Source organism: Phalangium opilio, unplaced genomic scaffold, assembly GCF_054372755.1.
Source record: "Phalangium opilio isolate 3A_F unplaced genomic scaffold, DU_Popi_V2 ptg000118l_1, whole genome shotgun sequence".
Taxonomy (NCBI): domain Eukaryota; kingdom Metazoa; phylum Arthropoda; class Arachnida; order Opiliones; family Phalangiidae; genus Phalangium; species Phalangium opilio.
Window position 1 is genome coordinate 726035 of NW_028324211.1, and position 14042 is coordinate 740076.

Sequence of the window (14042 nt, forward strand, 5' to 3'; positions counted from 1 at the left end):
AAGGGGAGAACAATCACTAGGAGCGACATAAATCGCATCATAAACAAAAAGTGCGCAAACATTCTTCACAGTCTTCGAAAAAGCGACACGTGAACACAAAAACAGCAAAAAAAAACGACGAAGACGAGGACGAGGACGAGTTGCAGTATGCCCAAGAAGAAGAGCAATTCAAAGAAAAAGAAGAGACACCAAAAAAAGACGTGGATGAAAAAGGAAAAAGACGAGAATGAACAGAAAAATAATATCTGAGTGTAGACAAAACTTCAATAAATAAACAATGGGAATGTGAACGTATTCGGTGTTTAATAACAGTTAAGGGCCTGACTTAGAATGCTTCATTAAAAAGTTTTGGGGATACTCTATTTTAGACGTCACTTAGACGGAATCTATTAGACATCTCCAGTTGGTCGGTATTCAGACCTGACTTAGAAGGCTTCATTAAGACCTTTTTGGGGGTACTGTATATTAGACGTCATTTAGACTGCATCTATTAGACATCTCCAGCTGTTCGGAATTCGGACCTGACTTAGAACGCTACACCAAGACCATTTTGGGTGTACTCTATATTAGACTTATTTAGACTGCATCTATTAGACATCTCCAGCTTTTCGAAATTCGGACCTGACACCAAGACCATTTTGGGTGTCCTTCATGTTAGACGAAGTATACACCGCTGCAAATAGGCCTTTTCGCGAACAGGTACATCACGAGCTCAATTAGATGGATACGTCAAAGACCTTTCTTAGCATGACCAGTACAAGATCTCATTTAGCACCTTCCCAGGTAGAAGCCACTATTGAGTTTACTACAGCACGATTATGGGTATTCTCAATGAAATTCGTCGTTAAGTAGGCTAAAAAAAGACTTTCCTCCGTGTTCTTAAGGTATGCCCTGTTAAAGACGTCTCATTTTACACCTAGTCTAGATGTCTTAGAATGATACATCCTAAATTTTTCTGATTACGTCGCTCTGTATGAAAGCAAAAAAATAATAAAAAAAAAACGTGTAGCCGGGGGTGGCGACAAATTTAACTTGAAAGTTAACTACGCGTGCATATACTAAGGTTAATGTGTCGGCCTTGTAAAAAGATACAATAAAAAAAGTAGAATGTGTTAAGTATCATGTACAAGTTTGATCATGGATGACTCAAGAGCGACCAGCACTGATTGTATATACAGCCTTCATAAAATTTTGAAAAATATATATACCCTTTGATCAAGAATTATTTTATCGCACGTGAGTTTAAAACCTTTGCCAAGGTTAACTAGCTGACAGAAATCATCGTTTTCCGTGCAATAAGACCGCGGGCAGAAATAACAAAGGCAAAGAAATGCACTGACATGTTTGGGTACATTGAATATATCTTCTGTAAAAATAGAGGAGTATTGTAAGTGGCTTTTTTCCTTTGGTGAATAATACTCAGAGACTGCAGGGTTTCCCAAGATACACCAACATCGCACACAACAACAGAGTCAGTGGTTATAACGATTAGGTTAGGTTTAAAACCATGTTCACGATTTAAGTTATCACTCTTAGTTAGGCGGGGTTCTATAAGGACTGTGAATGTCGTTTTAGAGATGCTTGCATAAACGATTTTAAAAGTTTATCGTGACGAGCGGTATAGTTAGTTTTTGATATCTGACAGGCTTGTATAATATGGGACAGCGATTCGATGCGGCCGCACCCAGAACGACAGGTACGGTCGCCACAATTAGAGGGAGCGCCTCGACAGGGAAGCATATAAAATGTAAGATTGTTTCTTGAGAAATGAGCGTCCATCAAGATTATTTGAAGCATTGCTTAACCAGAAGCATGAAAGCGAAGTATCACCCTCATCGAGCCAGACCCCATACGCAGTCTAGAAAAAGGTAGTAGCAAAATGCTGTTTAAGGTCATTCTTATTATGAAGCAAACCTGTCAGAAAAATTTCAGATTTCGTGCTCATGCGGGTAATTAGTGGGAATGACACAAGGTCTTGAATCACTGGCCAGCGATTCGTTCGCAGCTTATCCAGGCGGTTAAGAAAATTTAAGGGGACACTTTGGAGAGAAGCTAGGGAGACCTAAGGCGCCATATTTCGTGGGAGTGTAAAAAGCCGTATCTGGCTATTTACAGCTTGGCCTATTGACGATTTCCGAGGTGAACGGCCTTCTCTTTTCCCCCGGCTTTAGCCCTTACTATGGTGTCTTTTGGGACAATTTGGCTTAATGTGGCCCTCTACACCACAGCGGGTGCAATTTGGCAAAACAGTTCAGCCTTTGGGTCCAAAGAACTCACGGGTGCGCTATACGCTTAAGAATTTTGGCGCATTTCAGGGTAAAAATTGTGATAATGGCCATGTTTGCCACATTTCATGCAGATTACTCTAGGTTTGCTTTTAGGAGCTGAAGTTTTCTGTCTAGAAAACCCCGCGTCTCTGCAACGAGGGTCTTGATCGACTTGTTCGATTGCTACTGCGTCAGCAATTAGTTCACGTACACTTGAATAGTTTTTTAATGCTAGGGATTCTCTAATATCGGTGCGAAGGTTACGCTTCATTAACCGGATCTGTTCGCGAACTCTTTATAGCCCTTAAGCGCCGTCTCCTTAATTTCGGGGAATGAAATTGTGGTCCAAAAAGCCGAGATAAGTGAATTTTTGAAATTGATTACCAGTAAACTAAATTATTTCAACGGAAAACGGTAAGGTAACGTTGTTTTTTCATAAGAATGCCTTTAAGTTTCAATTAAAAAGAAAAATTAATATCTGATCCTTCAGTCAAAAGATAACCTCAGTCTTATCGATACTCGTTAGGTCTTGATTCTAATCAAGACATTATGATTAATGTATAATTTGCGTGATTCGGCCAGTTTTACCGTTTTTACGGAAAACGAGGGAAACGGATTTCTGTGGGTTGACTCGCAAATAACGGGACGTCATGAAGCCTGAAAGACGCTGCAGGAGCAGATTCATGCCAACTTCAGACTCCAAGACCAGAAGGAGGTCATCAGTGAAGGAAATCGCGTTGACAAGAGAAGTCCCGAGTTTAACGCCTATGGTGTCCGGTAACGTGTCCAAAAGTTCGTCGATGACGGCATTAAACGCTCCCCCCGTCCCATTAGACCGAATCTCGTTGGATCGAAAGTCCCATTAGACCGAATCCCATTAGATCGAATGTCCCATTGAACCGAATCCCATTGGACCGCAAACGCCAAATGTGCGGGTTAATTTTTATACTTTGGCGGGTTCTTTTTCTTAAGATTGGCATTTCAATGTCTTAAATATATTTTTTTAAGCTGGTTATATTCTGAAATAAAAATCGTGGATTTTTTAAACAACCACACAAAAATGTTTATGTTTATGTCTAAAATTGATTTGTACGCTATATAAGGAGATGATTTTCAATGCTCAATTTTAAATCTATGTGAAACATGGAGCGGATTGCTAACAAGAGAGGCTTCTTGTATATTCATAAAGGATATTTATTTAAGCTTAATAAACAAAAAGATAAGTCATGTTACTACTCCTGTAGAAATAAAGCCTGCCATGCGAGGATTACTACTTTGGATGGAATTATTCAAAACGAGGTACCTGAGCACGAAAAACACGATCCCGACAACCAATTTATTATGGCGTTAAAAGCGAAGGCTAGGATGATCGCGGAAGTAACCGAAGGTGCTAACAACAGAAAACGAATGCTTGACGTCTATACGGAAGCTTGCTCTCAAGAAAAGAAACAAGCCATGTCTTCAGGATTTTCCGAAATCGAAGTACACGCGTCATTGCCAGAATACAAGTCATTACGCTCATCCTTGTACCGTTGTGGCAGTAAACTTTTACCTCCAAATCCAGAACACAGAAAAGATATAATAATTGAAGGACCGTGGCAAAAGGTTGGTGAGTTTGACGAAACATTTCTGCTTTTTAATGATGGCACCGATGAAAAAATTATTGCCTTTGCCACAAGCGAATTTTTGACTTTGCTTTGTGAAGCACGGTCAGTATTTATGGACGGAACTCACTATGCGTGCCCTAAACATTTCCGCCAACTTTACATTCTTCATGTACCCTACAATGGAATCATGCTACCAGTCTTATACGTCTTGCTTCCAGGTCACTCCATGGAAATATATTCTCGTATGTTCACTCTAATTCTTGATTCAGTTACTTCAAGAGGCTTGTCCTTTTCGCCATTAAATTTCAAGTCGATTTCGAAAGTGCAATGATATCCACGCTAATGTCTGTATTTCCCAATTCCAAAATAAAAGGGTGCTACTTTCATTACACCCAAGCTATTTGGCGCGCCGTTTCTAGTAAACACCTTTCAGCCCAATACAAAACTAATAATTTAATCCGAAGAATGGTGCGGCGACTAATGGGTTTGGCGCTGGTACCTCTCGATGTTCAAGATGACCTTTGGATTTCAATTCAAGATACATTTCCAACTGAGGAACCGAATGTGGTTCAATTCCTTGATTACTTCGTAAACACTTGGTTTGAAAATAGTCTTCATCCGCGAGACATGTGGAATCACTTCTCCAATTTTCAATTCCGCACGAATAATCATTTAGAAGGACTGCATTATAAACTTAACCAGAAGTTAATACTAAGCCTTTATTTTATCATTTTCTGCAAGAACTGCAAAAGCTACACGTAGAATGCCGATCCTTGAAGCTCTATAATGACGCTGGGAAACCTCCGAAACCAGCGAAAACAAAATTTCTTCAGTTCAACGAAAGGTACAACAATGCTGTAAAGAAATATCAAGCCGCCATTGAAAATCCCAAAGAATGTAAAATCAGTGCCGCGACGAAATTACTGGATGCCATATCATCAAATATTGTAACGGATGTTTAAAAATTTTGAATACAATGTAACAAATATTCATAAAGGAAATAAAAATTAATAACTGGAATGATATAATTGAGACTAATTCTTTAACCTAACCTAACCTAACCGTAAGGCAGATGCAACTAATTTAGTTTATAATGACTTTAGTATGCAAACACACGAATGTTAGTATTACGAAACTTACTTTTCCTTTCGAGGATTCGATCCAGGGTCTGTCGATTGATGGTCCGATACTCTTCCACTAGGCCACGGTGAGACGGAAACCACCATTGCTTAATTAACTTTTGACGAAGAATTATAAAACACTAACAACAGATAACATTTCTGATAAAAAATTCCCAATAGGCAGAAACCGCCCAACGGGCTTGATTGAGAATAGCAATACGTATAATTTCGATTTATTGGGAATCGGTTTAACGGGATTCGATTTATTGGGATTGGGATTTCGGTTTAACGGGATTCGGCGTAATGGGACAACAGCAAAGGGAAAAAGGTCTCCCTGTTTAACACCACTTGTGACGGTCTTTTGTTAACGGACCTCCGCAGCTTTGACACCGATCTCTTATGTCTCATTTACCACGTATCCCTATTGTTGGGTGTCACACCATCGACCTTTAAGGTCTCTCGCACAACCCTCAAATCTAAAAAGGGTATTATATCTGGCGAATATCGAAGCATTTTGGAAACTACGTACAGTGCTTCACGGTCAAAAATGCATAGAGCCCTTCTTAGGCAATTCCCTAGGTGTAACATAATAATCTGAGTTTCACATAGATATAAAAAAACCACGCTTTCGTTTACCCAACAGTCATTGTTAAAAACAATTTAAAGTGACTTCATAATCAGAAATATGCAAGCTAGCTAGCCCTTAAAACATACATGCGTCATTATACTTGAAATCTAAAAAACTTGAGCCAGCAACCCATGTGTTTTAAACGGAATTCAAACAGAATTAATAACGCGGTTGTTTTTTATTGAATTCAGTATCATAAAGCCAACACAGTCGATTACATCACCCTGTTGCTTTTGATGAAGATATTTTTTAAGCTCTGAATTGTAGAATGTAGACAATTTCTCGAAAATTTTGAACCGTTTTAACACTTTCGTATCGAGTGTTCTGTGATATCGTTTCGCCTTAGTAGAACCGCAAGGGATCAGTGAACGCTTATCCACGGCATTACACGGACGTCGTCAGGTACTTATGATTTGAAATATTTTACCTTAAATATACTTAACGTTTAAAACCAAGCCTTATTTTACAAATTGAACGTTTCATGCTATATAATCGAGATCACTGAGTCAAAAGACTGGTCTCACGTCTTTTTCAAAATACCATTTTGCCTTTGACAAGCTGCTTTGCGATAGTAATACGATTTATATGGCGCCAGTGTTGTTTATTCATACAAACTCAAGTGGCATATCTGAATGTCTACGTTAAATGTTAAGATTTGGAAGACATATTTATGATCGTCCACTATCGATCTTAAAGAGTATGGGAACACCATATGCACAAAGTAAAGCGCCGGGCCAGTGGATCCCCTACAAGGTCACTTTATGAACTCCAGTTTTTACTTGGCGTAAGCCGGAGGCTTTTGTAAGCGAGATTTCGAAGTGCTGAAATCGCGCCCACTAGCCATCGCCAAGCTAAAACCGGAGTTCAAAAAGAAAGTCAACTTGTAGGGGATCCACTGGACCCGCGCTTTGCTTTGTAGGATATATTTAAATACAAATGTATACTTAATTAACGTGTTTCGTGTATCGAGCATTGAGTTAGTTTTGTTATATATATTGTTTATATTCAACGTTTTAAAGCTAAGTTTCGAAAATTTTCGAGTCATTTAATAAGTCCAACTAAATAGTATAGGATATTTTTAATTTCAACAGAAAAATAGTTCTGCGAATAATAGTAGACTCGAAAACTACACTAAGCCTTGCCTAGGTATCAGCGGTATCCCGATTCCCGAGCCGCCGGCGGCTGAGCTCGCCGTAGCCGCGGGAATAGAAAACATTACTCGTAAAAAAACAGATACACACGGCGTCTTAAATAGTCCAAGCAAAAGCTACCGAGATTGATAAGATCTTTGTTCCTTACTCCCAAATAATCTTTCGTATTGTAAATAGTTTTATCTGAAGAATATTTTAGACACCATACTCAGTCTTTAGAGTAGTTCCCTAATTTATGTGCCTTGTAAATTGGTTCTTAAGGCGGAAGGATACGAAAAAGCCGCGTTACCGAATTTTGTTCCTCCGCGTAAGGGGAGGCTCTTTCCTAGGAGCTCAATTAGAGAATATCGTGTAGCTCACCCAGGCACATGTTACGTACTTCATGTGTAAATCCTAATCGGCTTCTGCTATCATGAATTCAATTATACACTGAACCAAATGACAATCACATGTTTAAATTAAAATAATTCTGTTAGTAAAACAAATCAATTGTCCTCCTAGCATGGCTCATTCTGGGGGAAATACTGAAGAAGAGCTTAAAGGGACAGAAAAAACGGCGGGACTACCTAATGACGGTCATAACGTATCTCGAGTGGGAAACAGTGGGTTAAATATCACTAATGATGCCAGATTTTCTCACATTATAAGACATGAACAGTTTCTGGAAAAGTTCATGGCTGGGAAGTTTGGTACCAGCATTTTACATGAACATTTTACATACTTGGGTAGTATTCCGAACGGGGAAAATTTGCCCTCTAGGAAGGTAGTGCTCGAATGTAAGCACTGTGGGGCCACAAAATATGGAGATAACTCGAGCAATTTTGATCGACACATCAACGCTAGTATTTTATTAGGCGAATTGAGTTTTAAAGTATATATTAGCATTTAATGCTATTTTTCTGTACACTCAAAGAAAATGCACCCTACCAAAAAATTAAAATCTAAGCTTAAGAAAAGACCGCTAGACGAGTTTTTAAACTTGCCTATCAGCATTGCTAAGAAAAAAAGGGTCACAAAAGTAGCTAGAACCTCGATACAACAACGTCATTTTAAAGAGTTCCTGGTGGATCTGGTCACTGTGGATGGACTTTCTTTTAGTATCAACGAAGGCTGGGCAATGCGCCGTATGATTGAGTATTATGTGCCACAAATCAATTTACCGTCGATAAGGACACTGGTGAGAGACCTGGAGAAAGCAGTAAATGGCATCAATGGTCGCATTAAAGAGGTAATGAAGTCAGTTCCAGCGAAGACCTTACACTTGACCCTAGGCTTGTGGAGCAGCCGGCATCGTGAATCAGTGTTGTGTGTACGTGGGCATTTCATTAATGACGAAAGGGCCTTTCAAAATGTCTTTTTAGGGTTTGAACGATTTTCAGGCAGACATACCGGTGAAAGTATTTTAGCGAACGTGAAGGGTGTCTTAAGAGGCGCTGGGATTAACATCGGACAGGTAAATATAGCTTTGTTTAAATATTCCAGTTAAGTAACACTTGGGAAATCCTCAGATCATGTGCATATGCGCGGATAATGCCTCAAACATGATCAAAGCGTTCAACCTCAATTCATTGTTTGAAGACGAATGGTTGCTTCACATTCAGTCGGGAGCCATCTTTGCTTTGGAGGCGCAGGAAGACGAGGAAGGTGATACACCTGAACATCTTGATTACAGTCAATACTCTTTAACAGTTCATAAAAAGTTTTAGCATCTAGTATCTGTAGTTAGACACATAGACTGAGAAGATCGTTTTGTTGACAACGTTCATGTGAGACATTGTCAAATGCAGATGTTAAGTAGGCTGCAGAGATCTATTGGAAACCAATTCGATTACTTTCTTGACATTGATTTGTTATAATCTTTCAAACGGTGTAAACGTATTTATTTGAAACTTATAACGTTTGGAATGCTCAAATTATAGAATGTATGTTGGCTTACAATTTAATCGACTAGATTATTAGACATTTTGCAGCTAGATTGGGCTGTTACTTAATTTCTAAGTACGATTAGCACTTTTTATGACCACAAATATTCAAAATTGCAATCCAACACTAAAAGTTAATAACTACTTCAATTACAAAAACAGAACTTGAAATGTTTTATTTCTACTACGCTTGACGACTAGTTTTGTCTCGATACAGAGGCATCATGACCTGATGATATCTCTGTAGAGGTACGAAACTAGTCGTCACGCTTGGAAAAATTACATTTTGTTTCGTTTTCTTTTTGGAACTAAGAGTTTTGTTTAATTAAAGTAGAATTTAATTGTTTTATTGCTTCTTACTATATGGTCCATAAAATTACATTGTGACACTTGTTAAGGCTCCGAAAGTCAAAGTGTTCTTCTCTGGATTCAGTGTTTTCAATAAACACTTACTGTGTCTCACTTAAGATATAGTTAAAAGTATTCAGGGTGTTTCTAAAAGGTCCGGAAGAAATCAAGGAGGTGGTTCGATGGGTCAAACTGAGTGAAAAATGTATATGGACTTTTAGTCTAACGTGCTCCTTTGCGACGTTATGGGCCCTTGAAAATAGGCCTTAGAACAACGTAAATCGTCCAAATAATGGAGGTAGAATTGTACCATTGACCAAATTGTTGTCCAATTTATGCATAAGCTAATGACCGAGATATAAGAGAAATAATAAGGTTGTTAACTACTAGCAAAGGTGCATAAACGTGTGCAACGGTCTTAAACTATGACCAGCTAAATGCTGAGCTTTTCATTAAGAAGCTGTACGTAAACATTTCAAGTAAGACACAAAACTTTGGCCAGAACTACTTGACCTCAAAGTATGGCTTTACTATGTTTTCGTTTTAGATGTTCACAGAGAGGATTAAATGTGACAAGAAACCATCAAGTACCATAATGTTAATTTCATAATTAAACGGAATCAGGAAGTAATTACAAAAAGGGTTCGAAATGCTTTCCGTCGGCGTTGATACAAACTTGGTCGCGTCGAATAAATGACTGTCTAACCCGTCGAAAATCCCTGGAGTGTTGCGTATGGCTTCGCAGGCATCAATAATCCTTCTTCGTAGGTCATCCACGTCTCGCACTTCACGTTCATAAACTAAGTCCTAAAGGTAGCTCCAAAGAAAGAAATCCCAAGGGTTTAGGTCCGGAGATCTGGCAGGCCACGCAACCGTTCCACCACGGCCTATCCACCTCAAAGGGAACGTTTCATTAAGATGGCCCTAACTAGGAGGAAAAAATGCGGTGGTGCAAACCACATGTCTCGTTGCATAGCCAATGGTACGTCAGATGATGACCTACGAAGAAGGATTATTGATGCCTGCGAAGCCATACGCAACACTCCAGGGATTTTCGAACGGGTTAGACAGTCATTTTTTCGACGCGTCCAAGTTTGTATCAACGCCGACGGAAAGCATTTCGAACCCTTTTTGTAATTACTTCCTGATTCCGTTTAATTATGAAATTAACATTATGGTACTTGATGGTTTCTTGTCACATTTAATCTTCTCTGTGAACATCTAAAATGAAAACGTAGTAAAGCCATACATTGAGGTCAAGTAGTTCTGGCCAAAGTTTAGTGTCTTACTTGAAATGTTTACGTACCGCTTCTTAATGAAATGCTCTCCATTTAGCTGGTCATAGTTTAAGACCGTTGCACACGTTTATGCACCTTTGCTAGTAGTTAACAACCTTATTATTTCTCTTATATCTCGGTCATTTGCTTATGCATAAATTGGACAACAATTTGGTCAATGGTGCAATTGTACCTCCACTATTCGGACGATTTACGTTGTTCTAAGGCCTATTTTCAAGGGCCCATAACGTCGCAACGAAGCACGTTAGACTAAAGTTCCATAGACATTTTTTACTCAGTTTGACCCAACGATCAACCTCCTTGATTTCTTCCAGACCTTTTGAGAACACCCTGTGTATGCCTCATTCGTAACATTGTGCATATTTGTGCCTCTTTTACAGAGTTTTGGAGCTCCATGAATACCATATTAGGTGTAGAGCCTGTTGGGCATATCGTGGATTCCGAATTTGCAGATGACGACACGTCAGAGGAGTTAAATGTTGTACCTGATCCTTCTTGGAAGCGTAAAGGCTGTGTGGCTCATTCGCTACAACTAGTAATCAACGCCAGTATTAAAAAGGACGCTGATGCCCCTGCTTTTATTAAAACCATTAATGATATTATTGGCTTTTTTCGTAAATCACTTATTTGGACAGAAGAATTAAAGAAACGAACTGACGGTAGGGACTTAATTCCTCTTGGTGGAACTAGATGGAATGTTCTGTTTTACGCCATTGAGCACATATCTGAGGTATATCTTAATAGGAAACGTTATCTTCTTTTGTTTTGAGTAGCTTCGTAAAACAGAATAGCCTCACAAACTCAGCAACTATGGCACATTGTGTTTTTCCAAGCTGCTTAATGATCATATAATGAACGTATGATGTTGCAACATGTAAGTCTCGTTTAATTAATTAGCCAAACATGATTGCTGCTGTCAAAGCCGTTATCATCAAGGCAAAGAAAGAAAAGGACCTTTCGATTGATTTTCCCACCCTTCACACTGGCATGGTTGAAGAGGCTAAAGAGATGCTGCATTTACTAAAACCTCTAAAGGACACAACAGATCGACTCCAATCTAACGGTATAATAGCACCTGAAATAATCGGGGAACTACTTCAGGCCTTCGACAAGGTCTATGAATGCCGAGCAATTCACTTTAACTTAATGCGTGACGAAATTCTCAATCAAATGGAAACAAGGTTCAGCAATACTGTTTTGGACGTGGACTTTGTGACAAGCACATTGCTAGATCCAAGGCAAAAGCTAGCACCATTTGATGGTAGCTATCCTAAAAAATGCAGATTGCAATCTTTTTATTTTCGCTGTTGCACATTACCGTAGCTAACTGCAATTGTTGAGTTTATTAAAACGACGCAATCTAGATCCTATATTGCTTTGTTTGCAGAATACTTCAGTAACCCTTCCTGGGGTGAGCGTTATCAACGAATAAAATGCCCAATGAAGAGCAAAGCCAAAGATATAGTATCAACCTTACTTTTAAAGGAAAGTAATGTGCGTACAGCCGTGGATGCGCAGGTTTCCAAAAAGCGGTCAGGGAAACTAGGCTACTTGACACGTGTTCCGTCACCCATGGCTCCCAATGGCCCAGCTAAAGAACATGACATTTATCTCGCGGAAGATCTTCTTAGATATCCATCAGCCGATGAAGATGACGACGGTATTCCAGAATCGCAGGCCATCCTTGACTACTGGCGCGATAACGCAAAAAGATTTCCTCACCTTTCCAATCTCGCCAGGTGCTACTTGTCCATTCCAATTAGTTCTGCTGATGTTGAAAGATCATTTAGTATGGCGGGAAATTATCAAAGAGCGAGAAGGGCAAATCTGTCATTGAAACACGTTGCAAACATCTTGACGTATACGGAATATCGAACGCAGCAAATAAAATGCATGACAGACTTGCAAATATAAACATGTCAAGAATTTCAATGACAATTGTTGGTTTAGTATAGAAGCATCCTAACGTATTAAAATTAATCGGTCATTTTACACATTTTGTCTAGCTAAATTAATATGGTACTAAAGTAAAATATTAACTCGAATTGCCTTTGTTCTGTTTTTATTTGACGAACTTAAGGTAATATTACTTGAAATATTTAATTTCTGTAAAATGTCAAGAATATTAAAATTGTTATCTCTCAACCGCAAAATCCATGGAAATAGTTTCCTTTTCCTTTTCTAAAAGAATATGATATCTGCGTCATTAAACATTCACATAAAATACACGAAGCATTTTAGAGGAAAAGATTAATGCTTCGCGCTTGCTTCGAAGCAAACGCGCCGCGAGTGCAGATGAGATTCCGTAATGTAAAGATATGTACCGAAAAACTTTACCTCATTCACACTCTAAACATGAAGTACATAACGTTTTCTATGTTTCGTTGAAGTTCAACAGTAAATTTCATAAAAACTAAAACGGTTCGTTAGATAAATGTTATTATCTTTCCAAATATTCTATCTTCAACTAAGAAACTACTTTCCCAAAAGGGGGTACATATTTATTTAACCTTCTGAAGATAATAATAGTTTTGCCTTTATAAAAGTAAGACATTCTGAAATGTTTGTTTTGCTCATATTTAAAATTATGTTTTTTTCGAAAAGCAAATATTGTTAAATGTATATTTTGCGAATTCGCCCGTCACTGCGTGCAAGAGATGCTAGGTTTAAGCAACATAACTCGAGCTTGGCAATATGACTAGACGGCCGAGAGCGTAAAGGCGTCAATCCGTGGCGTGAAAGCTGTGTGCGTTGGTGCGGGATCGATAACCGGTCGAGGAGGAAAATAATTTCATAAATAAATAAAATTCTTCCACGTTGCAGAGCAACCTAAATGTGATACTGAGTACTTCTTAAAAATTTCCGAATTCCGCGCGGGGAAAAAAAGGGGAAAATGTGGGAAAAAGGCGCCCTACAGTAATTCAAATAGTCGGACTAAACCTTTTGGCTAGATGGCGCAAAAGCAAAAATGAAGTTGTTGTACTGTGGTATATGTTGGCCCATTTTTATAAGATTTTGTGCAGTTTCGATTCTGTTGTTGGTTTTCTAAGTCGCTCTGTCGATCTCCGTTACAACGATCCCTTTTATTGACTAAATACAAGCGGTAAAGTTATATTCACTGTCCCCCTTACGTATAAAATAAAAATTAAGTTATTTTACTTTTTTATATTGTTGAGGTTATTTTACTTTGTTATATTGTTGAAGTTATTTTACTTTGTTATATTGTGGAAGTTATTTTACTTTGTTATATTTTTGAAGTTATTTTACTTTGTTATATTGTTGAAGTTATTTTACTTTGTTATATTGTTGAAGTTATTTTACTTTGTTATATTGTTGAAGTTATTTTACTTTGTTATATTGTTGAAGTTATTTTACTATGTTATATTGTTGAAGTTGTTTTACTTTGTTATATTGTGGAAGTTGTTTTACTTTGTTATATTGTGGAAGTTATTTTAATTTGATATATGGTTGGCCTATTTTTATGATAGTTTGTGCAGTTTCGTGTTCAATGTCGCTCTATGCCGCTTACTGCGTTTCCTTTTATTGACTTAATATACAAGCGGTAAAGATATGTTCACTGCCCCACCCATGTGTAACTTATAATTTTCAAATTGATTTCACGTGAAAATGTTTTCTTAAACATGATTAATTTCCCAATCCATAATTTACTGATGATAATATTAATTTAAGAACATAAAAA

At 38.2% G+C, this 14042-nt stretch overlaps 1 protein-coding gene across 1 annotated transcript; it reads left to right on the top strand.

Annotated features, from left to right (window-relative positions):
- Window positions 1-11150: 11150 nt before the first annotated feature.
- LOC149622736 (uncharacterized) lies at window positions 11151-12256 on the top strand. Its single transcript, XM_089853501.1, has 2 exons — window positions 11151-11603; window positions 11730-12256. The coding sequence occupies exons 1-2, from the start codon at window positions 11246-11248 to the stop codon at window positions 12254-12256; spliced, it is 885 nt and encodes a 294-aa protein (XP_089709627.1). The 5' UTR covers window positions 11151-11245.
- Window positions 12257-14042: the final 1786 nt, after the last annotated feature.

Excerpts from the sequence above, each read along its gene's own strand:
- LOC149622736 (XM_089853501.1), top strand. The coding sequence starts at position 11,246 with ATGATTGCTGCTGTCAAAGCCGTTATCATCAAGGCAAAGAAAGAAAAG. Across the intron at positions 11,604-11,729 it reads AAAGCTAGCACCATTTGATG|AATACTTCAGTAACCCTTCC; the intron begins GTAGCTATCCTA and ends CTTTGTTTGCAG.